The sequence below is a fragment of the Equus caballus genome, chromosome 19 (assembly GCF_041296265.1).
Source record: "Equus caballus isolate H_3958 breed thoroughbred chromosome 19, TB-T2T, whole genome shotgun sequence".
Lineage (NCBI taxonomy): Eukaryota > Metazoa > Chordata > Mammalia > Perissodactyla > Equidae > Equus > Equus caballus.
This window is the reverse complement of record NC_091702.1, coordinates 43591229-43616694: the sequence shown is the minus strand read 5'-3', so window position 1 is coordinate 43616694 and position 25466 is coordinate 43591229. Positions and strand designations below refer to the sequence as shown.

At 51.8% G+C, this 25466-nt stretch overlaps 2 protein-coding genes, 1 long non-coding RNA gene and 1 other non-coding gene across 19 annotated transcripts in view; 1 reads left to right on the top strand and 3 right to left on the bottom strand.

The window, feature by feature from the left end:
• Positions 1-827: 827 nt before the first annotated feature.
• On the bottom strand, positions 828-19604 carry LOC100069974 (palmitoyltransferase ZDHHC19). Of its 14 annotated transcripts, none has more exons than XR_011429167.1 (9): positions 17851-17983; positions 17382-17503; positions 16704-16843; positions 15657-15809; positions 15152-15257; positions 11965-12050; positions 11541-11751; positions 11104-11169; positions 828-1267 (listed from the first exon to the last, which is right to left on the bottom strand). XR_011429167.1 is itself a non-coding variant. In XM_070243527.1 (8 exons), exons 1-8 carry the CDS (start codon positions 17922-17924, stop codon positions 1011-1013), a joined length of 1149 nt encoding a protein of 382 aa, XP_070099628.1. In that variant the 5' UTR covers positions 17925-17983; the 3' UTR covers positions 828-1010. The 14 variants fall into 14 exon arrangements, 4 of the variants coding, with proteins under 4 accessions (XP_070099628.1, XP_070099630.1, XP_070099629.1 ...); XR_011429172.1 differs by having other exon boundaries at positions 15657-15757; XR_011429171.1 differs by lacking the exon at positions 828-1267 and adding an exon at positions 10702-10923 and having other exon boundaries at positions 15657-15757; positions 17851-18018.
• MIR9180 (microRNA mir-9180) lies at positions 7685-7805 on the bottom strand. The gene has a single exon (NR_128260.1). It is a non-coding gene; the product is annotated as a microRNA mir-9180 (primary transcript).
• Positions 15271-18327, top strand: LOC138919190 (uncharacterized). The gene is made up of 4 exons (XR_011429180.1): positions 15271-15382; positions 15676-15817; positions 17367-17615; positions 17822-18327. It is a non-coding gene; the product is annotated as an uncharacterized lncRNA (long non-coding RNA).
• Positions 17800-25466, bottom strand: part of LOC111768970 (zinc finger DHHC-type palmitoyltransferase 19) — a 43312-nt gene continuing 35645 nt past the window's right edge. For 2 of the 3 annotated variants that reach the window (XM_023623161.2, XM_070243535.1), the window contains one exon: positions 17800-18491. In XM_023623161.2, coding sequence (XP_023478929.2) covers positions 18437-18491 — 55 coding nt within the window. In that variant the 3' untranslated portion in view covers positions 17800-18436. Of the gene's footprint in view, positions 18492-19179; positions 19255-25466 lie in introns of those variants that run through there. The other variant, XM_070243534.1, reaches the window with a different exon arrangement.

The following is a 25466-nucleotide window of genomic DNA, read 5'->3' as shown; positions in this document are numbered from 1 at the left end:
TAGGCCTGACTGTGAAGTGAGATGTCGTCTCACCCTGGGAGTCCCACCATCGTGCCACTGTCATAGCACAGACCTCCCGCCAGCCGATGCCGGAGGACTGAGTGCTGGGAGGCCTGAGGCCCAGCGAGGGAGTGAGGGCAGACTCGCTCTTCATCACGGCTCAGGCCTCTAGAGCTGTGAGGCCAGGCGGGGCCTGACTCCATGAGCTCCGAGTGGCCCGTCCTAAGGAGGACTTAAGGGCTTGGGGACTGGAGCTTTACCTCTTCCAAAACAAGTCAGTTAAGAGGTGCAGTGGGGTCTGCATATAGCAACCCCTCACCGTGCTCTGCACCTCAGCACAGAAAGCAGTTCACACCATCCGCTTGGCACCTCACAGCTGCCCTGTGAAGCAGGCAGGGCAGCTCCGGGATGGTTACTCCACAGAGGAGGAAACTCGGGTTCGGACAGGCTAAGACGTGACGCCAGGACAGTATGGGGTGGGAGGCAGTGTGGGATATTTTCTGAGCACTTACTGTGTGCTGGCAGATTCCTATACCTTCCCACATGTAATCCTTGGGGCAGTCCTGTGAGGTATATTAGCCAAGGAAGCAAGGTTAAGAACCCTATCAAGGTGTAGCAGATTTGAATTTGTGAAGAATTACAGGCGACCTCCAACTTCTAACTGGGTTATATTCCAAGATGTGGTCAAAAGACATTTGCCCCCTGAAAGGGTGTTATTATAGTATTTAGGGAGGGCCGGTTAACAAAGAGTACTCCAGAATCCTTAATGTGTGCAATGAACATTAGAACAATACCATTGTAATGCCAGTAGTCAAAACAGAAAAGCATTTGATAAAAAATTACTTTTTTATTTATTTTGAATGCCTGCCTGAAAATCTGGGGCCAGACAGAAGAATGGACATAATTTCCCCTGCCCTCCTATTTTAGAATTTAAAGAAGAAGGGGGTGGGGGGAAGGTGATATGTGGGGCAGCATGCTGTGGGGAGCAGGCTGGGGGAAAACGGACAGAGTTAGTTGACCAAATTGGGAAGTTGTGATGGGAAGAAGCGGGTCCCCAGGAGCCAGCTCAGCATGAAGGTGACAGCAGGATGACTGGGGACCGTAAATTCTCTCCCCTTCAATGAGCTGCTTCCCACGAGAACAAGAGCTCCAGCCTCCACGGAAAGATGACAGAAGGTACTGGGTCTGCTGACTGCGGTGGAGTCAGGGTGACTCAGAGGCCTCAGGACAAGGAAGGGAGAAGCAGCAGTTCTGCCAGTGGGATTTTCTAGGGAGGAGAAATGTGTTTTCAATGGGGAGAATCAGAAATGGGTTTAAGCCCCGGCACCTCCTACAAAATTCTGGTGGGGGTGGCAGGAGTGGGGTCTGCCAGCAGCTGGAAATCCCGCTCAGTCCTCGGAAGAGCAGCCCAGAGCTCTGCCTGCTTTCAGCTCTGATGCTGAGCCAGCCGGCTCCACTAACTGCAGCCCCACTAACCAGCTGTGCGACTGGGCACGGTGCTTAACCTCTCTGAGCCTTACCTCCTCCTCCATGAGACAAAGGTGACAAACTTTCCAACCAGGGCCATTGTGGAGAACGGACAAGCTAACACCCACAGAGCAACCCACATGGCGTCTGGCCCACGCGGGGACCTGTAATCAATGCCTGCCTGGCTCCCTTACTTCCTGACTGAAGCTTCAGGGCCATCAAGGTGTGGGGGCAGCAGCTCTGGTCAGAGCCCCCTTTGTTCCTGGTCACGAGGCTGCAGCTGAAGGGTGGAGGAGGTCTTTCATGACGTGAAGCGGGCGTAAAGAGATGAGAGGCGTGACCCTAATTTGAGGTCAGGGCCCAACGGCAGGTCAGGCTGCGGGCGGCCTCTTCCTCCCTTTTGTGTAGCGCTCCACAGGGCGGGGGAGGGGAGTGGGGGAGGGCCTGCGTGGGGGTGGGCACAGCTTCCAGGGCAAAGCAGAGCAGCCCCGCCGCGCCAGTGAAACTGCCATAAACCCTAGTCCAGGGTGTTCTCAGGTCACATCAGAGCTGGAGAGAGCCGTGGATCCTCTGGCTCCACACTCTCATTGCACAGATGAGGAAACAGATCCAGAGAGGAAAAGGGCTTTTCACAGTCACACAGCCAGGCAGAGGGGGAGCTGGACCTAGAAACCAGGCGTCCTAACACCCAGCCCAGAGTCCCCCCAGTTAGCAGACATTTGCTCCTCCATGAGCTTTTGATAAATCTTCCAGTCTTTTAAAAATACATATGTATAATTTTAAATTAACACAATTATACTATACATGAACACGTTTTTTTTTTTAAGGACTTTATTCAGGGGCCAACCCAGTGGCTCAGTGGTTAAGTGCGCACGTTCTGCTTCGGCAGCCTGGGGTTTGCTGGTTCGGATCCCGGGTGAGGACATGGCACTGCTTGGCAAAAGCTATGCTGTGGTAGGCATCCCACGTATACAGTAGAGGAAGATGGGCACGGATGTCGCTCAGGACCAGTCTTCCTCAGCAAAAAGAGGAGGGATTGGCAGCAGATGTTAGCTCAGGGATAATCTTCCTCCAAAAAAAAAAAAAGGACCTTATTCATCAGCAGTATGGATTCTGGAAGCCAGATTACTTATTTATTTATTTATGTTAATATTTCTTTCTTCTCCCCAAAGGCCCCCAGTACATAGTTGATATTTTAGTTGAGGGTCCCTCTGGTTGTGCTATGTGGGACGCCGCCTCAGCATGGCTTGATGAGCAGTGCTAGGTCCAAGCCCAGAATCTGAACCAGTGAAGCTCTTCTGGGCTGCCAAGGCAGAGTGTGTGGACCTAACCACATGGCCACGGGGCCGGTCCCATGAACACATTCTTTATAAAAATTAATTTCATTACCTCCTAGACACATTGTGATTATTCAGTGTTAGTTGAATGACTGAGTGAATGGATGGATGAACTCTTATTCCCAGTATCCCAGTTCAGGTCTCAGTCATTTTATCAGCTCCTCCCTGGATGCCGGCAATAAGCCCTTGATTGATTCGCTCTCTAGACGCCCCGTCACCCAGTGCCCTCCCTCCCCAACCCCACGCAGCCCTACCATGGCCCCCACAGAAGGACGCAGGGGCAAGGAGGGCAAACAATGCTGCTCAGGGATCCCTTCAGTCCTGCTCCTCTCTTGGTCAAGGCCAGCTTTGGGACATCCTTTGGACTAGGCTTGGGACAGGTCAGGGACATGCAGATGCGTTTTCCTCTGCATCCAGGCCCTGGTGCCCTGCTCAGCTGCACCTTCACACTAACCAGTGGGCCTCTCACTCCATGGCTGCTTTTGCCTCTGCTTTTTTCCTCCTCCCCTGCAGTGCTGGGACTTGGAAAGACCCCGAGCCTCTGGTGGGACTTCCAATAATTCTATCATCAAAACTCAGGGCCAAGTGGATGGGAGAGCCCTTTCATAATGCACACGTATACCAAATCATGACATTGTACACTTTAAATATCCTACAATTTTATTTCTCAATTATACCTCAACAAAGCTGAAAAAAAGAAGAAAATTAACACCAGAGCCTGGGGCACTGTAGGGCCAGAGGTCATGTAGATGGAGGCTCAGCCGGGCCCAGCACTCCTGAAGGCAAGGGAACAAGTGAGTTCTCCAAGAAGGGGTGCGCCCGAGGATGGGACCTGGAAGCCTTCCTGGTAGGAGGTGAGAGGAAGAGTCTAGACAGAATGTCCTGGAGTCAGGACAAGAGTCAGAAGTGTGTCTGATCCCTGAGGTCACGGGAAAAGAGAGTTTTCAAGAATGAGGGTGTGGTCAACAGCGCCAGTGCAGCTGAGGCTGGAGGAAAAGAGACCTCTATTTCCTGAGGTGGATGTGCCCAGACCCTCTCAGGACCAAGCGCAGGGCCAGCTGTGAGCAGAGGCCCTCAGGCTGGATCTGGTGCTGAGGAAAGCTCCCGCTGAGGCTGCAGGGGTGAGCCTGGGGGGGTGTGGACCCTCCTCCAGACCCCGGGGACAAGTGCCCGAGACCCCACTGAGCAGAAGCAGGGTGGGATGGAAACCAAACACATGCTCCTTTAAAGCCACCTGAAATCCTCATGTCAGGAAAGTTTGATTTCTGGCTTCTCTTTCCTGCAGCAGGATATTTAAAGAAAACAAATCTTTAAAAGCTTCAACTCCAAAGCACAGAGCCCTCTGTGTGCCTATTTCTGGTCTCTGCTTCAGGAAGAAACCTCCTTACTCTTTGGTCTAGACTGTGTCCAAGGAAGATTGAACCTCTTGGTCGGGACAGGGGAAGCCCCCATCCCTGCTGGGGGGTCAGAGGGAGCCAGCCACAACCAGACCTTGAGGCCTTCCAGAGGCTTCTACTTGAGCACACCCTGAGGCCAGGGGCCTGGGGAGGATGACAGATGGTGGTGCCAGCTGGGAGCAGAGAGGGCCACCTCCCTGCCCCAAAGCCAAGTCTGGCCAGCTCTTCCCCTAGGGACAGATACTTAGTGGGGAGGAGAGGGAGCTGAGAAGCATGCAAGGAAAGTGATCCAGGCTCTGTCTGTCTGGGATTTAAAATGAGATGGCCTGCTTCGGCCTTGGCTGCTTCCAAATGATCCAAAACATTTGGCCCAAGGAGGGGACATGGAGATAAAAGACAAAGGGAGTTACTCCTGCCAGGTCCTGGAGCCCGAGTCTGGCTCCCCCCAAGGATCCCTTTACAGCAGCCCCACAGCCTCGCCAGCCGCCCTGTGCAAAGAAGTGAAAGTGCACAGCCTGTCTTTCCGGCGCGCGCCCAACGGCCCACCGCCCCACCGCCCTGCCCTGTAGCCCGGCAGGGGCTTTCACTTCCCTTTTGCAGATGCAGGAACAGCGGCTCTGAGAGGGCAGGGGCTTCTTGTGCCCACCCTGCCAGGAAGCAGCAGAGCCTGCCTCCCCACCAGGCCTCCTGGTGCTGGCTGCGGTCTCCACAGAGCCCCACTGCCCCAGCCAGGAAATGGGCAGGCGGCAGTGTCTTTCCATTTCTGTTAGTGGCTGAGGCACAGACATCTAGGAACTCCTGGGTGGGGGAATTTCTCAGCCCAGATGGCCAAGGGTCCTGCCCAGGTGTCAGTACCTTTGCCTGGTGACCTAATGCGCCCCCTGCTACAGATGAGCTTCAGGTGAAGGACCCTAATGGGCCATGGAATAAGCCCTGCCTGGGGCCCTGTCCACCTCAGGGTTTTTCCCCAGACCAAGGACCCTTCTCCCTGGTGGCTGAGTCATGGACTCCCAGGAGGTCAGGGCAGGAGTAGCCCGAGGACTCTCCAGAAAACTCTGTCCTTGCAGATAGGGCCATGGAGACCTGAGCACTGTCCAGGTCACACCCACAATACCAACAGCAGCACCTTCCTCAAAAGTCGTTTTGAGGACTCAGTGAGATAATGTGAGCAAAGTCCTCAGCCCACGGGTAGCGATCCGACTGGCCCTGGCATCACCGTTGTCAGGGTTGAGAGGCGCCCACCAGCGCCAAGCCACCAGGCCTCCAGGAGAAGTCAGAGGGCCCTTCCCATGGCCGGTTGGTGGCCAGGCTGGGGCAGAGGTCGGGACCGCCCCACCTGGCCTCTCCCTGGCCGCGTGATCAGGGGGAAGCCCCGCTGAACCTCGCCCCCACCATCGTGGTTTCCTTACTGAGAAATAAGCTAGATATTCAGGAGGCCCCTTTCGGTTTGGGAATCTCCGATTTCAACAGCAAAACTGCCTGGACCCAATAGCAGCTGGAAAGTGCGTGCCCGGCCCACGGAGGAAGTCCCAGTGGGAGGCAGACAAGGGTGCCCTGTGCGAGCCCTGGCTTGGCCTGGCCCAGAGCTCTGTGGGCTTCCACGCCAGGCCCAGGGGCTTCCAAGAATCATAGTTAAAAGTCATTACGTGAAGGTTGTCAGACAGCTTACTTTGTGTTCCTGGAAGCTGTAGTCCAGGAAAGGAGGGGGAGGGCACGGGGGGAGAGACGGGTGGAAAGGTGAGAAGAGGTGAGGCTAAGACAGAGGCGGGGTGGGACCTGGCCTGGAGCTGTCCAGAGGCCACAGGGACAGGGACCCAGAGCAGGCAGGGCTCTGAGTGAGGCCGACACAGGCCCAGAACGACCATAGCGTTTGACTTCCTTCAGCCTGGGACACTGCCTGACCACAAAACAGAAGCAACAGGGTGCTTTCTTCACGGGAAACTCCCTCCCCCCACAGGAGAGCAGAGCCATGGGTGGTCATCTCGCTGCTCCCTGAAGACTCTCAGCCCACGCCTCCATCCCCCTCTGGCCTGGAGACACCAACATTGGCTGATTTTCTGTAAAACACCACCACAGGCTTCCCCTCTGGGGCAGCACCCTTCACCTTTGCTGCCAGGCCACTAGGGAACCCACACCACACTGGACAGGAACGGGCTGCTGCTGCCGCGGTGACTGGCCTCCTGAAGCCCCCCACAGTGACAAAGTCCTGACTTGGGCATTACCTCCATTGTATTGTGGTGACAATCACTACCATTGATTAAGCACCTGGCACGTGCCGATGCCTGCACCACCCTCCCCATGTGCACCGCAGTGAAACTTCGTGACAGTGCAATGAGATGTGAGTATTAATCCCGCTTTACAGCAGCGGCACCAGGCAGGCTGGCTTCAGAGCCCACGTCTTAACCACTGCTAATACCATAGAGCTGCCTAGGAAGCACCGTGTAAGGGTACAGGCCGAAGGAGTTTGGGCTCTGCCACTTGGAAGCTGTGTGACCTTGGGGAAGTGGCCTGTTTGCTCAGCGCTGGTTTCGTCTCTAAAACAAGAACAACTTCAGAGGGTTGTCGTGAGGGTTAGAGATTATATGAACCACTCAGCACAGGCCCTGACCTGGGTGGCGCTCGGTAAAGGTTGTTACCCAGAAGGGGGCCCTGGCAAACCTTCAGCCCCAGGCCACTTCACTCTAGCCCCGCTCTGTGTGCAGGAACAAAAGAGGACGTGGTGCTGATGAAGCATCCCCTGGGTGCCAGGCACTGTGCCCAGATGCCCAGGAGGGTCAGTCACCAACGGCCTGCGCCCTGTGAGCTGTTAGGATTCTGGCCCCTGATCCCACCCAGCAGCAACCTCCTCTGCCCTATCTATCCTGGCCCCATCCCACCCTTAGTCCGGCAGGGCCTCCTTGGGTGGGGTGGGCAAGGCAGGGCCGAGTGGCAGGCAGCAGGGCGTCCTTATCGCTCCCAGCACAGGGCTGGAGAGAGTTAAGCCCGGCCTTCTTATCAGCTCCCCAGGCCTCCATGCTGAAAGGCGCTGCCTGGCCTGGCTCTGAGGCAGGGGGGCCAGAGGGCCGGGCTCTGTGGTGCGTGCCCAGGTCCTTCCTCCTCTGGAATGGACCCCAAGCAGGAACAGGAGAGGCAGCCTGAGAAATAGAGAGAATGCTGCCTGGCTTTGATATTGTGTCATCCTACGCAATCCCCTCCCTCTCTAGTGCCCATCTGTGAAATTGGGGATGAAAGGGCAGCTGGATATGGTGACCCCTGAGTCCCTTCCAGCTCTGAACAGTTAGCATCCTGTGACCACCTGGGAGGTAGCCATGATGATCACTCCCGTTTACAGATGAGGAACCTGAGGCCAAACAGAGGGAAGAGACTTGCTCCCATAGCACACTAGTTGATAGCCGAGCTGACACTTCGGCCTCCTGATTCCCAGTACAGTGCTCTGCCTACCCTACACACCTGACCTTCTAGAAGGCCCACAGAAGAAAGGTCTGGAGATGACGGAGAAGGGGTGGCTGTTTCTGGGCTCCCATCAGAGGTCCAAGCCCTCCCCAGGCACAGGCTGGGGACCTCTTAAAGGGGCTCCAGACGTGGCCACCAGGCAGCCCTGCAGGGTTGGGAGTGACTCCTTGGTAGTGGGCCAAGGGAAGGCAGGGTGGCAGGGCTTCCTGGGTGTGGAGAGCAGGCCCTCTCGCTGGGCCCTGATAACACCCTTCCTCTTATCAGTGGGCGAAGGACCTTGAGGGGGCTGTGTGGGAATCAGAGGGCAGGTTCAGCATGAGCAGGGAGGAGGAGGAAAGGGGAGGTGGGGGAAGCTTGGCTGAGGCCTCCAGCCTGGCAGGAGAGAACCTCTGGGGAGGGGGCCGGCCCAGTGCTCAGGGGAGAGCATGTGGGGGAGTCAGAGGAAGGGGTGGGCTAGGGCCCTCATAGCCCTCGAGGGGCAGAGAAGCCTGATCCAAGGGACTTTCCTAAAGAAATCCTAGAAATCTCTGGTGGGAGGGACCAGAAAGAGCCAGAATCTCAGAGCAGGAGGGGTCAGGGCCGCCTATCAGTGTCAGAGGAAAGTTATGTCCTTGCCCAGTGGGGAAACTGAGACCCAGGCTGTTGGGGGACATGACTGACACGTGGCTGAGGACTTGGAAGGCCTGGCCTGAGACTGGGGGAGTCCCCCGTATAGCAGGGGGCAGGGAAGCTGTCGATGCCATCCTGATGACCAGGCACCCGGCTCTGAACCAGGCAGGGCAGTGGAGGGACAGGCAGCAAGGCAGGGCGGGACTAGGGGTCCCAGACCCTGGGGGACCCTGGGTTTCTCAGCCTCCTGCAGAGCAGGGCCTCCAGCAGGTGTCACTCCGACACCAAGCCTGTTCCATGAACATCCCCCTCCAAGCCTTGGCCCAGGTTCCTGGGTCCTCTTCCCATGAGGCCCCGGCACAGACACCCACAGGACACCATTTGGGAGTGGGCCTGTGGGCTTCTGCTCAGTGCTGGGCAGCCTGGGCTGAGCTGTGCCTTGGAACACACACACACAGGAGACCCACACAGATTCGGGTGCCACACACACACCTGGGGTCAGGGGCTCAAAACATCTCATGCCCTCCACCCCTGACAAGCGATCATGGACTGCGAGCTTCCCAGACAGATGAGGCTGCTTCAGCTTTCCTCGTAAATGCAGGTCCCAAGAAGTTTATTTAATTTAATTAATTAATTTATTTATTTATTTTGAGGAAGATTAGCCCTGAGCTAACTGCTGCCAATCCTCCTCTGTTTTTTTTTTTTTTTTTTTTTTTTTTTTGCTGAGGAAGACTGGCCCTGAGCTAACATCCGCACCCATCTTCCACTACTTTATATGTGGAACGCCTATCATAGCATGGTGTGCTAAGTGGTGCCATGTCCACACCAGGAATCTGAACAGGCGAACCCCTGGCTGCCAAAGCAGAATGTGTGAACTTAACCACTGCGCCACCGGGCTGGCCCCCCAAGAAGTGTAAATGTGGCCACGGAAGCCAATGAAAGCAAGTCCACAACTTGACTGCCTTTTTGCATGTCAACGAACACACTGCACCCCTCCCCAGAACCTAAGGTCAACCCTGAGGTAAGCAAGATGAGAGCTGAAGAAATGCTTGCAGCCCAAGGGAACTTGGAACAGGGGAGGCTAGCACCAGGGCAAAGTGGACACAGGGGAGCTGGAGTCCCTGGGGTTGAGCAAGGCTGCCCAGGAGCCCAGAGAGCCAGAGCCAGAGCCACGGGTGAGGCAGGGTCCAAACACAGAGGGCCCGAGGCCACCACGATCAGGGTGGGAGAGGAGGGGGGGCAGCCTGCAGGGGGACTCAGTGTGTAGAGACCTGGAGCCATGTCCTGCACACAGGTCACCCACCTCCCCAGGTGGGGCTGACACTCCCCAAGGATGAGCTCCTGCCCCAACACACAACACGGGCGTGCACACACAGGCACACACACCTCCACGTGTCCTGGGGTGTTGATCTGCCCTGTGGTGACATCGTTCCTTCTTACCCTCACCATTTCCCAATTTCCCCTGGGTACAGGGTGCCAGGAAGCAGTGTCCTGGTGCCCGTCCTCCTCTCCTAAGGAGGCAGTTCTGAAACTTCAAGGTGGCAGGATCACACCGGGCACCTGACAAAAACTCAGATTCAGATTACTGCCCTCCCCCACCCAGAGATTCTGAGTCGGTGGTCTGGGGCCCTGGAATTCTGAGAAGGTGGCCCTTGGAGGAACACTGGGTGGTCTGTTAGCTGTGTGATGGAGAAAATGATTATCATCATACTGGCTGCTTTCAGTGTGTCCCTACTGTGCGCCTCGTGTTTGCATGAACCACCTCATTTCATCCTCTGACGAGCTTCCAGGAAGGTGCCATTATTTCCCATAACCAAGGTTACACGCTGGCCACTACAGGCGCCAAGTTTGATGTACTGCCCTCTCCCTGCCCACCAAGGCCTGCAGACACACATAGCCTAGGGCCCCTCCACAAGGACAGGACATGAAACAGCATCTGACTCCTCAACAGGAGGGAGTGACGTGGGTGAGAATGGCTCAGAGGAAAGATGCAGGGTGGACTGTGATGGGGAACACGCGCACTCCACCTCCCTGGGATGAGGCCACGGGAGGGCCCCCTCCTCACCTGAGGGCCAGCCCCAAACTACCCAGGAGGTTCCCATGCTGTACTGCCAGAGCAGGCCACTCTGGGTGAATTCCTGGGCAGCATGCGCCCCCTTCAGGCAGACAGGGGAGCTGCAGGGCAGAGGCTAGGACTTTCCTGGGAGGACATCCAGGCACTGCTGGGTTTTCTCTTCCATCATCTCCAGCTCTGCTGTGGTTGTTATGGTTGCCCCATTTTAAGGATGATAGAAATGTTGAGTGTCTTGCCCAAGGTCGCAAAGCCAGCCAATATTGGACATTGGTCCCTCCTCTCAGGGTCTTTGTCTCAGCCCCCAGAATGCCCCAGATCCCCCATCTCCGTGGAAACTGGGACAGACAAAGCCCCAAGGCAGTTGGAGGAGGCAGGCAAAGGGTATTTAATGGGCTTTCGGGGGATCCAGGCACTCCCGCCAGGGGAGTAGGCAGGGACAAGGCACAGAGAGCCTCCACGCGGGATAGAGGAGTGAGGTTCAGGTGTCGAGGCTCCTGGCATCTCCAGGGGCAAAGGGAGGAGAGGAGACCAAGGCTGATATGCGGCCTCATGCAGCAGGGGCAGCACTGGGCCAGCCGGCGTGGACCTAAATGCAGAGTGGAGGATGGGGGCTGTCCCCAAGGGTCCACCCTACAGAGCATGGCCCACCAGCTGGGGAGGAAGACGCTGTCCAAGCCTCCACCCCCCACACGCAGAGCATGGGCGTGTGGTGGCACCACAGAATGCCACTGCAGGGGCGCTTGGGCGGGGCTTGTGAATTACCTACCTCTGCTTCATTCCTAATGGTCCACTTCCACACGGTTCATACACTCAGCTCCAGATTAAAAGTTGCCTTTAAATAAAGGAATCGGTCCCCCCAAATTAGAAACCACTGGACTACCTTCAGTCCTAATCTGGACACTGAGGCCCAGAAAGCAAGTGATGGGGTAAAGGCCAACTAGCAAGGTTGTGGTGTGGTCTTTTCCCTTTGTGTCTCCAGGATCCCCTGGTGTATTCTGGAGGCCTGTGACTCTACTTCCAACACTCCTGGGGCCTATCATCCCCCTCCCTCGAGCTCTCAGTGCTCCAGCTTCAGGACCACCGCACCACGGGGGAGCTTCCCCCCACAGTTGCACAATCTGGAGATGCCCATTCCCAACACCACAGGCACAGGCAGCTGCACTTGTGCATGTGAACACACACACACACACACACATCCCTTACCTTCTGGAGGAGTGCAGGATCGGGATCGCCGCTGCCTGGGGGACCCTGTTCCAGTGTGTAGAGACCCAGAGGTTGTACCTGGGGTCCAGATCCTGGCCCAGGAACGGCTAGGGGACTGGGTGTGGAGGGGCCCATCGAGCAGTGCAGGGTCTGCATGGGCACCCAGTCTGGCCCCACCACTCTCTGCAGCCCGACAGCTTCGGCCATGTACCTGGGGAGCACAAGCCAGATGGAAGGGGTCGCAGTCCTCCAGGCCTGGTCCCCCTCAGCATGGGGAACACAAAGTACCAGCTCGTCCATAAAGGGAGCTGAGGCCAGTCGCATCCAGGCTGCCGGGCCCTCTGCCGCATTTCTTGTATGAGAACCCCAGCTTCACCCCACCAGCCCCAGGGTCACCACTCGGGCCTCTGGTTTGCCAACTCACCTGGGTCCTTGCGGCAGAAAAAGTGTGAAATACTAGTTTCTGGCACAGCCAAGGTCGAAAGGGTTGTTTACATGCAGGTACCGGTACTGGAAGGGGCAAGGGCAGGAAGAAGAGCTCAGATCCAGCAGGACTGGGACAGCCACCACTGCTCCCTACCCTGAGCCCGTCAGCTCAGCCCAGGGCTGCAGCAAGACACCAAGGGACAGAAGCCACGAGCGTCAGCCAAGGCCTCCCCCAACCCACCTCTGAGTAGCTCTCTCCAGGCCACCCCTGGCCCTGCACACCCTCTCCTGCCGTCTCAGGGGTCCTCCCCTCACCCGGCACCCCCTTGGCAGCATCCTCCCCTCTCTGTCTCCTTTGGCCACACACATCCTCCTGCTGCCTCTTTCCAAACACACTATCACATTGGCCTTTTGCTACGAAACTGCTCCAAAGGCACTTCCACCCACCTCTCCCCATTCTCTGCTTTCCCAGCTCTCAGTTTTTCTACACTTGTTGCAAGATGCAAGAACAATATATAAAACCCCATTATGTCTTCTTATAATAATAAAAAAATGGAAATCAAATTTTGAAAAATTTATAAAAGCAGAAAAACACATGAACTACTTAGAAATAAGCTAACACAATATGTGCAAGATCTATACACTGAAAACTACAAAATGCTAATGAAAGAAATCAGGGACGACCTAAATAAACGGAGAAGAATCCCATGCACACGGATTCAAAACTCAATATTGTTAAAATGTCAAATTGGTCTTTGCACTCAATGCAATGCAAATGAAAATCTCAGCAAAGATTTTTGTAGAAATTCACAAGCTGATGCTAAAATTTATATGGAAAGTCAAAGGATCTAGGACAGCCAAATGAACTTTGAAAATAAAGAGCACAGTTAGAGATCTCACATTGTGTGATTTCAAGACTTAATAGACAGCTACTAAGGAAGACAGTGTGGCATTGGCAAGAATAGAGAGTTCAGAAATACAGCCACATATATATAGTCAGTTGATTTTTGATAAATGTGCAAAGGCCACACAATGGAGAAGGATGGTCTTTCCAACAAATGGTGTTGGCACAACCCACTTGCAAAATAATAAATCTTGACCCATGCCTTGCATCACATACAAAATTTGACTCAAAATGAATCAGAAGCGTAAACAGAAAATCTAAAATTATAAAACTTTTAGAAGAAAACACACGAGAAAATCTTGGCGACCACGAGTTAGGCAAAGACTGCTTAACTACAACACCAAAAACACAATCCATAAAAGAAAAAACTGATATGGCACTTCATGAAAGTATAAAACTTCTGATCTTTGAAAGACATTGTCAGGAAAATGAGAGGACAAGCCATAGCCTGGGGAAAAATATTTGCAAAACACATATCCAAATCCAGAATATATACAAAACACTTCAAACTCTACAAGAAGAAAACAACTCAAGTTTTTTGAATGGGCAAAAGATTACAACAGACATTTAATCACAGACATACACATGGCTAATAAGAACATGAAAACATGCTCAACGTCATTAGTCATTAGGAAGATGCAAATTAAAACCCCGATGAGATACCAGCATACACATTTTTTTTTTTTTGAGGAAGATTAGCCCTGAGCTAACTACTGCCAGTCCTCCTCTTTTTGCTGAGGAAGCCTGGCCCTGAGCTGACATCGTGCCCATCTTCCTCTACTTTATATATGAGACGCCTACCACAGCATGGTGTGCCAAGCGGTACCATGTCCGCACCCGGGATCCGAACCAGTGAACCCTGGGCCGCCGAGAAGTGGAACGGGCGAACTTAACCGCTGCGCCACCGGGCGGGGCCCAGCACACATTTCTTAGACTAGCTAAAATAGAAAAAAAAAAAAAAAACCTGACAACGCCAAATGTCAGTGAGGATGCAGAAGCAACTGGAATTCTCATAGGTTGCTTGTGGGAATGCAAAATGGTACAGGCATTTTGGAAGACAATTTGGCAGTTGCTTACAAAATGAAAAATTCAGTTACCATAGAACCCAGCAAGGCCACTCTTACCTATTTACCAAAAATAAATGAAAACTTATCTTCACGGAACTGTACACAAATGTTTATGGCCGCTTTTTTATGATTACCAAAAACTGGAAACAACTCAAATATCCTTCAGTTGGCAAATGGATAAACAAGCTGTGGTAGATCCACAGGATGGAACAGTGACCAGCAGTAAAAGGAAGACACTACTCATTTAGGCAACAACATGGATGAATCTCAGGTCAATTGTGCGATGTGAAAGACACCAGACTCAAAAGGCTGTGAATTCCATTTATAGGAGGTTCTGGAAAGAGAAAATCTATGGGGATAGTACAACGCAGTGGTTGCCAGGGGCAGCAGGTACGGGACAAACTGACTACAAAGGACCATCAGAGAATTTCGGGGCTGATGGAACTGTTCTGAATTTTAAATATGGTGGTAGCTACAGGACTGTCCATGCTTGTCCACACTCATAGAACTGGGTGCTTAAAAAGGGTGAATTTTACTTTATGTAAAAAAAAAAAAAAGATCCTGCCGTGGCTCCCAGGTTTCCAGGTCCCAAGACTAAACTCTCCAGCTGACGTTCTCAGCCTTTCCCACCTGCCCAATGCCAAGCAGGCCACTTCGTTTCCCATCCACTCTCTGCTGCAATGACAACCGTCTCCTCGCCATCTTGTCAACAGTCCGCAGCCTTTCGGACATCCCTGCCTTTTTGCAAGCTGTGCCCCTCACCTGCACCGCCCTCCCCTCTGCCCTCCGCCCACCCAAAACCCTCTCCACCGCGGTCCTCTCTGAACTCTCCGTTCCCTCTCTGAGTCTGTGCTGCACAGCGTGGGCGGGCCCCTCTCTCAGTGTTGACCGGCGTCTGGCGGGAGTTATTCTGACTTCAGGCTCCTCCTCAACACCAGCGCAGGATGGAGCCTTACTCACCACTCCGCGCAGCGTGAAAATAATGCACGCGCCGCCTGGCACACAGAAGGCCCTGGACGCAGGGCACCCAGGAGAGAGACTGACACCGAGCCCCAGTGGAGGTAACACGGGAGCTGAATCAGGGTCTTAAGGCTAACGAGGTACCTTCGAGGGAGTTCAGGCCATGAGGACCAGGGCGGTGGAGAAACAGCAGAAAGGGGAGGGACAAGGGGACCGTCCTAGCCTGGTGTCGTGGCTCCCCCGGGCCCACGTACCTGGCCCTCGTGGCAGCGCTCGGCCGCGCTCACCGACCTGGCCTTGATGAGCAGCAGCACGAAGAGAGGCTCCAGGAAGCCGGCGGCGGGTACGGCAACCACGTGGCTGCCCACGAGCTAAGGAGCTGTGCCCTCCATTGTCCTCGTTGGCCCCGCCCCTCACCCAGGCTCCGCCCCAACGGCCCCGCCCACGACCCGAGGGTCCATCCTCTCCCTGCGCTCCAGTCCCGGGTAAACCTCACCCCACCCTGCTGTCCAGGCCCCGGGCCACCTTCTGCCCACCTCCATCCACCTCGCTGCTAGATTCTCAACTCTCCGCAGAGCCTCCGAGCCCCGCCCATCTCCCCGACCCTACCGCCCTCACTCCTCCCAGACTGATCCTCCCAAACGGCTCCTCTCTCGGACCCCGCCCACCGCTCGCCCCGCCCCTGTGACCGGGTCTGTCCCTTGGCTGTCCCTGCCCTCCCCACTGCTCCCCTGGAGGGCGCCACAGCCTGGCGGATACGCGACGATCTCGTCCATAGAGAAGGGAAGCTGAGTCCTGTACACTGGGAACATCAGGACAGTGACCAGCATGGCACCCAAGTACAGGCATAGCGACAGGACCTACAGCATGAAGACACGGAAATTGCAGTGACAGACGCAGTTGTTCACCCACCTGCAGTGGTAGTCAAAGTCCTGGGCGAGAGGAAGAGGGGCTCCCCTCCAGGACCCAATCTCTGGCCTGGCCTCCATAGCCCCCAAACCTGAGCCTTACCCTAGACCCCTAGGCTAGCTGGTCCCCGGCACTGGCTCTGTTCCCTGGGAGAAACGAAGCCACAAAGTCCCAATCGCTGGCTTTTCTGTGGTTAGAACACTTCAGGGCTCTGTGGCTCAAGGTCACCTGTCAAGAGGCCTCTACAGACTAGGCCTGCTTGGCCTTCTGTGGGAACATCCTGGTGTAACCTTGGGCAGGACAGAGAATATCTTGGGGCCTCTCTTTCCTCATCCACTGAATGAGAGTAAGGTTGACATCCCCCCACCAGCCTCCCAGGGTTGTAAGTAGCAGATAAGACAGCACATTTGTAAACCTTGGCAGGCCATGCACAAGAGAGAGACAAGCTCTCAGAACACAGTTGATTGTCTGGCATGGAGCCCCAGAAGAGGACAGGCAAATCCTCCCAGGCTGAGCCTGCAGCTGGCCACAGGGCCCTGGGGCATCTAGTGTCAGCCAGGCCTGGGGTGGGACAGGGGTGCCTTTCCTCCTCCTGGTCTGACGAGGCCAAGCAAAGACATGGATGCACCTGTGCCTGTCAGCACCTGGCTAGGGGAGGGCCAGCCTCCCAGGACAGCTGCAGGCACAGATGCAGTGACCTGCATGAGTGACCAAGAGTGGCTGGGAGTGACTGCCACCCTTGGACTTTAGCAGTCTTGGAAGTGGTTTCATGCCTTCCATGCCCTCCGCCTCCTCCCCCCAACCCCAGCCTCGGTATAAGTGTGCCTTCTAGTCCCGGCCACGTGCTAGGTGGGGCAGAGGGTGGGGGGCAGGTGGGCAGATGAGAGGGGCACTCACCTCCACACAAATGTTGCACCATGGGCAGTGGTGGGTCCGGGGCGGGTGGTGGAAGCAGCACCTTGGGCACCACTGCAGGCGGAAGGCCCTGTGGTTCACCCACACCACAGGCACCATCATGGGGCCCAGTTCGTTGGAGCCTGGCATGGGAAGAGGATTGGGCAGCAGCAGGAGCCCTTCCATCACTCAGCTGCTGGCAGGGGTGGGGGCAGCCCGGCAGCATCACAGGGCTGCAGGAAGGGTGGGGAGCAGGTGGGCATGGGAATTCCCGGTCCCCACTCAGCTGCCTGACCAAACTGGGAGAGGCTGGTAGCCCAAGGGAAGGTAATTTCCAGCCAGAGGAGCTCTGTGACGACACAGGCCTTTGGAACTGGGATTGATGCTTTAAGGAGTGTGTGCAGTGGGAAGGAGGAGAGAACTGAGTGGTTGTCAATACCTGGCTTCTCTCCCTGGCCTGCCCCGCCCTCCCCTCCAAGGCAACTGGAAACCTCCGGAATTCTGTTTTCCACATCCCGGTGGATTGGGAAATGAAGCACAGAAGCAGGGCCCAAGCAGAGGAGGATGTGGGGAGAAGGGGTCTTGAGGCCAAGAAGGGGAGTGGGGAGCACGTTAGGAATCATCTTTGCAGGCAGGAGCCTTTAGGCTGCTACCTCCTTCTCCCAGGGGCTGAGAACTCACCTTGATGCAAGATGCCAGGGTCTGACACATTGAGGGAAACGAGACTGAAGAAAGTCAGGATGAAGAGGGGGCCTGTGACAACGGGATCGACCCACTCCCCATTCTGGACCAGCCATCTGCAACTGAGACCAGAGCAGGACTCCGCCCTGATCTGCGGGAGGTCCTGAGCTCCCCCCAGGACTCAGTCCACCTGGTCAGGACTCATAGACCTTAAAGCCTGCCATAAATATCCAAGCTAGTGACAGATCCACAGAGGCTCCACCAGCTGTCACCCAACACTACCCACCACCACCAGCTCCCAGGGGCACCAAGCACTCTATGCCTCAGTGCCTTTGCACATTCAGGGCCCTCTGCCTAGAATATCTCCCTTCCCTGACCCCTCTTCTGCACTTCTCCTGCTCCATGCTATCATCATCTCTTTTTCTTTCTGTGTCTGTCAGAAACCTGCTGGCCTGGGTGGGAGACTCACGGGAATGCGAAGAAGAGGCCACTGAGGATGAGCAGCAGCACGACATTGAAGGCAGCGAACAGGCTCGGGAGCATCCAGGGAAGTGGGTCCTGAGGTCTGCCACCCCGCAAGAGAGCGGCATGGCGGCACCTCCAGTGCCCACAGGCACCCTCGCCGATACTGGCTCCAGGAGCCCTATGTCGACAGCGACTGTTGAAGACATATTGAGCGCCCAAGCCACAGCCCAGGGTGGAAGGCAGAAGTCCCAGTGTGACATCACCGAGGCTGAGGAGAATGTGGGCTAGGGGCTCTGCAGCCTGTGACCAGCACTTCCAACGGCAACGCCCGCCACCCCCACTGGCTGGGGACTGAGAGGTCCTGCCCCTGCCAGGTTGGCTTCACTCCACAGGGTAGAGAAGCACATGGGGAGAAGGGGTGATTCCAATCGCCCTTTCAGGGGAAGTGCTAATCGAAGCAAACCCTGCTCACTGCTCACTCTGTCTTCAGCTTTTCCTTTTTGCTATCACAAAAGTCCACTTTGCAGGAGGGGCAGCAAAATAATTTCACAGCTTCCCTCGTTTCCTGGCTTTTCTTGATGAAATTCTGGTCAACGAGATGTAAGCAGATGTCTTTCGAGGGTTTCTAGAAAAGCTTTTGCCTTCCTGATAAAAGGGGAAAAGGACACAGTTGGCACAACTCTGTTCCTTCTTCCTGTCTTGAACCTAGATGTGCTGGCCACGGGCGCACCCTTGGACCCATTAGGCAACAAGTCAACATGCCATGCAGACAACATTTGATGATAGTCTTGAGTCACTGCCCCAACCTTGAACTGCCTCCCTCTGAGCCACTTATGATGTGAGCCCGTAACTGGCTTCACTGCGACATGCAGCTGACAGTTGTCATTTGTTTTAGCCACTGAGCATCTGAACCCTTCTGTCTTTGGAAGTTTCCAGCTGTGACTCACAGCTCCAACGGGCCCATGACTCAGGCGCCACCAGTCAGCCTCAGAGCTGCTACCACCAACCCACTGGGGAGTGTTTGCTGAGAGGCGGCCACTGCACACATCTTCAAGCTCCTTCGTGTTGAAGTGTAGTTGCCATTTTGAAGGTCTCTTTAATTTCAACAGTGATTGTATTATTCTTGAACATGGATAAAATATGTAATTCCAAGATTCCTACTTTGCTTTAAAAACTTGGGCTGCTATCAAATGGGAGTTATTGACTTGGAACATTCTGAGGACATAAATCTGACTAGAAACAGAGGGGGCTGGCCCCGTCGCCAGGTGCTTAAGTTCACAGTCCGATTTGGCTGCCCAGTGTTCACCAGTTCGGATCCTTGGCGCAGACTTACCCATCGCTCACCAAGCCATGCTGTGGCAGCATCCCATATAGAAGAACGAGAATGTCCTGCAGCTAGGATATACAGCTATGTATTGGGATTTTGAGGAGAGAAAAAAAAAGAGCAAGATTGGCAGCAGATGTTAGCTTAGGGCCAATCTTCCTCACCAAAAATTATACTTAAAAAAAATGGGGGCCAGCCCTGTGGCCAAGTGATTTATGTTTCCATGCTCTGCTTCAGTGGCCCAGGGTTCGCCAGTTAGGATCCCTGGTATGGACTTATGCACCTCTCGTCAAGCCATGCTGTGGGGGCATCCCACGTGGAGGTGCTAGAATGACTTACAAGTAGGGGACAGAACTTTGTACTGGGGCTTTGAGGAGAAAAAAGAAAGAGGAACATTGGCAACAGATTTTAGCTCAGGGCTAGTCTTCCTCAACAAAAAGTATACCTTAAAAAAAGAAAAAACAGGAGAAAAACTAAACAGTACCTTTGGGCCAAATGCAGCCTGCCTGACCCTGGGTTTTTTAATAAAAAGAAAAACAGAGAACAAAAGTCCCTCATCAGTGCACAATTATTGTTACTTTTATTCTCCTGTCTATAGAAACGTATTTTTTCTTTGTGACATTCAAATTAAGATGTTAAAATCTGTGTTCTAAGAATATTGTCTTATACTTGATGAGATTATATTTTAAATACTAAAGTTGAAAGCTTTAGATATTTTCATTTTTGTAATTTCATATAACTGTAAATATGTATGCACATTTAAAGTATCTACACACTGAAGTAGATTAAAATTAATTAATTTTTAAAAGCGTGTGAATCATAGAGAGGAAGAACTGCTAGCCTGGAAGAGAAATGATGTTGGATCACAGTCTCTTTTCCACCTGATGCGCTAAAATGTTATCATTTTACCTCTGTCTATTCTACCCGATGGCAGAGAGTTATTACCTCACTTAACATAAATGAGTAGTCTTAGTTTTAAGCAAATCAATAGAATGATAAGATAGAATTAACAGAACGATAGGAGATTCCTGACTTCTGAAAATGCTGGGAGTTTGTTATGTTACCTTCTGCTGTGACATCTACAAGACTGTTAGTCTGATTAATATCATGCCAACACTATGACCTTTCTTCTCCTCAGACACCTGTACTCACACGGAGCAACAACTCTTGCATGTTGCTATTTTCTGATGCTGGGCCCCAAATTCAGAAGAATGAAATTGGCCTTGTGTCTTTTTGGCTGCTAGGTATCACCAAAGGCTCACTGCCCACCCCCGAAACCCATGACATGGCATTCTTAAGCATTGAAGGATGTTAAAAACATAGAGATAGGGGCCAGCCTGGTGGCATAACGGTTAAATTTGCACACTCTGCTTCGGCAACCCATGGTTCACAGTTTTGGATCTTGGGTGCAAACCTACACACTGCTCCTTGGGCCATGCTCTGGCAGCATCCCACACATAAAATAGAGGAAGATTGGCATGGATGTTAGCTCAGGGACAATCTTCCTCACCAAAAAATTAAAAAAGAGATAGAATTAACATTCTTCATATTTTATACATCTGCTCAATGATATTGTAAGAGCTGCCCTATTTATTGGGCCCACGTGGGGTAAACTGATAAATACAAAAGAAGATTTAATCTGGGTTTTGCATGGGTAGGGATTATCAATATGAAACCGAGCATGAAGAAGTTAAAAAATCTTCCCTGGAGCAAAACACTTTGAGAGAAACTTTGCTAACTGCAGCTGTGCACATTCAGCACAATCAATCATTTAACCAGGTCTTTGTGTTCCTTCTTAGTATGTGAGTGAGCTGTCTTTCCCTGAAAGTCAAGGTCCAGACACCAAGATTCAGCCTCACAAGGCCAAACGCAGGCTGAAGATGAAAACTAACCAGAAAAGCCCAGTCAGTCAAGGAGGAAGACATTTGGTCTTCCAGGCCCAACACAGGCTGCTAGGAAGGCCCTAACCTGCATGGCCACAGGTCCTGCTCACCTACCTAAAACCCCAGCACATGCTCCCCTCACTTACCTAAAACCCCAGCACATGCTCCCCTCACCTACCTAAAACCCCAGCACATGCTCCCCTCACCTACCTAAAACCCCAGCACATGCTCCCCTCACCTACCTAAAACCCCAGGAAAAAACCCTACCTTTTTCCCTTTCAGGACGTGGATCTGAGTTCTCGCTCCCATCTCCTCGTCTGGCTGCCTTTCAATAGTAAAGCTCTTTCCTTGCCACAAGCCTGTGTTTCAGTTTTTTTCCCTTTTGGCCCTGGTGTGTGATGGGTAAATGAAGCAGTGTTGGATTTGGTAACAATTTGGCAAGCCAGCCAGCAGGCTCTTTGCCCATGGCTCCATGGCCCCTGGCTGAACGGGATTTGCTGGGAAGCGGTTCAACAGCTGCCCAGGTGATTTGACCTAGGGACTGTCCCCAGAGCTTTCCATCTGACTGGCACCACTGGCCCTAGGCGCATTGTTCTTGTGGCAACAATCAGGCTCTAGATTTGTTTGTCTGTTTTGGCTTCTGGTTGGAACAGATGTCCTTTCTGTGCTTCCTCATTAAAACTGACGGAGTCCTATTTTTCCTTTTGTTGGCTTGCCTCTGCTTCAGGGGTTCTGTTCCAGGTTAGTGGAGTTTGCTTGGGGGAACCCTGATTGGTGGAAAGGACCAATTCCTGGTTCCATCTGTCTGGATACTTGTGTGGCTATGTGTGAATGTATATCGTGTGTGTGTGTGTGTGAGTGGTGCCATAATGGGGGACTCAGATTTGACTCCCAGTGGTGGCCCTCTGGGTTGTATATTGAAAACTTGGGATGTTTTCAGTTATAAACCCATGAAAAAGAAAAAGATGAGACAATCAAATTTGGGGTCTCAGATTCCTCTCATAGCCTTACAGATGCTAATGAAAACAAGTTAATAAAAGAATAAAAAGAAGCTGAAAAAAAAAATAAAGGGACTCTTCTCAACAAGTTGGAAATTCTTAAAGGATTTTTTCTTTAACAACAAAAACACTAAGGTAGGGGCCAGCCCAGTGGCACAGTGGCTGAGTTTGCCCGCTTTGCTTCAGTGGCCTGGGTTTTGTAGGTTTGGATGTGGGGCATGGACCTACATACTACTCATCAAGCCAGGCTGTGGTGAAATCTCACACATGACATAGAGGAAGATTGGCACAGATGTTAGCTCAGGGCCAGTATTCCTCATCAAAACAACTAAGGTAAATAAGACAATGGGGTAAATAAGACAAATATTACAAGGGGGGAGAACAAAGAAGAATCAGAAAAGGGAAGAGTCATAGGATTTGTCTCAGCAGGAGGGAAATCTTTAGCTAGTTATTAAAAAGAAAAATGGGATAAATAAAATGGACATAAATGAGGTTAAAACAAAGGTTTTAATAAAACACTGCCTAAAATTGGGTGGGCTAAAAGGACCCCCTACTGCCCCCCAACATTGGTGGGCCTCAATGTTCTATTCACCCCAGTTTGCAAAAAACAATTTTTTAAGCCAGAAGGCAGGAATCACAATGAGAAACCTGACCAACAATTATTTGGGGCAACAGTTAGGCTGCCAAGGTTGATAAGATTATAAAGATTAAAATGTTGGAGCTAATATTATCTGAAGAGGTCAAGGCAACTTTACCTGGATGTTCTTTTTGCAAATGGATGTTATGTCTGGCTGGAAATGCTTCCCCTACACAATGTTATAACACCAAGACTTACTGATGGAATCCTTGAAAGCTATGATTAGAGGTATAAAAATTGATAAAATTTTGTAAAAACATTAGTATATCTAAATGGATTTTGTGTAAAATGAATGGGGCTCTTTTGCCTGAGTGTGTCATAGATTATGTTATGGGGATAGACATTGTGTCTCACTGGAGGACGTTTCCCCTGCCTGATATTGTAAGAGCATATAAATCCACCCTTCAGGTAGTGTTAATTAAACATGCTAAAGGAGATCTCACTTTAAAAGCCAGCTGCAAAGTTAAATAATCAAGGGGAAGCCTCAGGGATATTGTGAGTCCCCCTCAATATTTTCCCAAGTCCTTAAAGCTGACTTGGATTCTGTCGCCTTTACTCAAGGCTCCACTCTTGTTCAATATGTGGATGACCTACTCTGTAATCAAACTGAGCCCTTACAGTCTCTCATTCTCCTGAAGGCACTAGTTGAACGAGGCCATAAAGCCTCCAGATCTAAACTTCAGTGGGTGCAAATGACTGTTAGCCACTTAGGGCACGAAATATCTTAAGGCATTCCAAAGCTAACCCGCAAAGGCTTTGAGTCAATTTTGTCCATCCCTCTCTCCAAGATGAAAAATCAGTCATGTAAATTTCTAGGGGCAGCTGGTTACTGGCACCAAAGGATTCCTAATTTTGCAGCTCTTGCTAAACCCCTATATACTCTTCCCCCAGATATCACTCCAGAGACTATTTCCTGGCCTTCAGAGGCATTTACCTCCTTTGAAGCCTTAAAATTAGCTTTATCCATGCCTCTGGCTCTTGGCTTACCTAATTTTGACAAACCTTTTCATCTATACTGCCACAAAAATAATGGAATTGCTGCAGGCATTCTAGAACAATCTTTTGCCTCTCAAATACGTCCTATAGCGTATTTCTCATGCCAACTAGACCCTGTGGCATCAGGTATACCCCCATGCTTATGTGAGGTGGCCACAGCTGCCACCTTGATCGACAAAGCCAGCACTTTAACATTAGGCTCTCCCATTCATCTCTGTGTTCCCCATGCCGTGTCTGCTATTTTGCAAGTTCACAGGAAACAACACTTCTCTACTACACAGTGACAGACCATCTATGAGCAGGCTCTCTTAACCAACCCTTCCATCATCTTACATCATTGTAACACTTTAAATCCAGCTACTTTTCCGCCCCTCCCTGATGATGGAGAGCCCCACTCCATCCCACATGATTGCCTCGCAACTATAGAAATGGTCTCAAAGCCACGAGAGGATCTTTCAGACATCCCTTTAGACAATCCAGACTTACTTGTGTTTTGTGATGGCTCTTGTAAGCGAAATTTCTGGAGAAATATAATAACTGGTTATGCCATAGTTTCCCCACATGAAATGCTTGAAGCTTATTCTTTGCCCACTGTAAAATCAGCCCAAGCTGCTGAACTCACAGCTCTTACTAGAGCTCGAACATTAGCAAAAGGAAAAACTGCCACTATTTACACGGACTCCAGATATACTTTTGGAGTCTGCCCTGCTGTTGGCACAATTTGGAAATCCCGTGGATTCTTAACTTCTTCAAGAACTCCTATTGCTAAGGGATGCTTAAAAGCAGCCTTATTACAAGCTATTCACCTGCCTTCCAAAATTGCCATTGTTCATTGTTCAGCCCATATGAAGGAGACTGATGCCATATCTTTAGGAAATGACAGAGCTGCTAAACGTGCAGCTCACAACGGACCCCCTTATCCTTTTTCCACCCGATTTTTAAACCTGCCTTTACCCCTGACTGATATCATTAACATCAGACAAATGCCCCACAATCTGAAAAAGATAATTGGATAAAAAGGGTGCCAAACAATTATCAGACGGATTATATATTGGGCCAAATGGACTTCCCGTAGCTCCTTTTCCTTTAACTTTTTGGCTTGCACTTATCTCCCACCAAATGGGACATATGTGCAAACAGGGGGTAGTTAAGGAGCTAAAAGGTAACTGATTTTTCCCTGGCATCCATAAAATTTCTGACCAAATTATTTCCTAGTGCACCACTTGCAAATCTTACCAAGTTTCTGGGAGAAATCAGCATACCCCAGGAAGCCCTCCCAGACCCTCACTGCCTTTTGTGGGGCTCCAAATGGACTTTATAGACTTGCCCCCAGCTTTGGGCTACTCTCACTGTTTGGTTATTATCTGCATGTTTAGTGGATGGACTGAATGCTATCCAACTAGACATGCAGATGCCACAACAGTGGTAAAGAAATTAATAACTGAAGTTATTCCTCATTTTGACATTCCTTTATGGATTGAATTAAAATTTCACACCCCATATCACCCCCAGTCATCAGGGCAAATGGAATGTAAAAATCTATACATAAAAAGGACTTTAGGAAACTTCTGTCAAGAAACTGGACTTAAATGGCCAGAAACTCTGCCCTCGGCCCTCATAAAGATTTGAAGTACTCCAAATAGGAGATATTGATTGACTACTTTTGAAATAGTTTTTGGATGCCTGATGCCTACTGGCATTTCTAAACCTTTAATTCCTGGAGTAAGTGAATATTATGGGAACTTAAAGTGAATAATTTGATGCTATGACTAGCTATATACA

Coding starts and splice junctions, on each gene's coding strand:
- LOC100069974 (XM_070243526.1), bottom strand. CDS start 17,214: ATGTGGAAAACAGAATTCCGGAGGTTTCCAGTTGCCTTGGAGGGGAGG. Junction 12,051..15,151: donor AGCGCTGCCACGAGGGCCAG/GTACGTGGGCCC, acceptor TGCCCCTTCCAG/TACCGGTACCTGCATGTAAA. Junction 1,268..11,540: donor ATCCTGCACTCCTCCAGAAG/GTAAGGGATGTG, acceptor TCTCCTCCCTAG/AAAATCCCACTGGCAGAACT.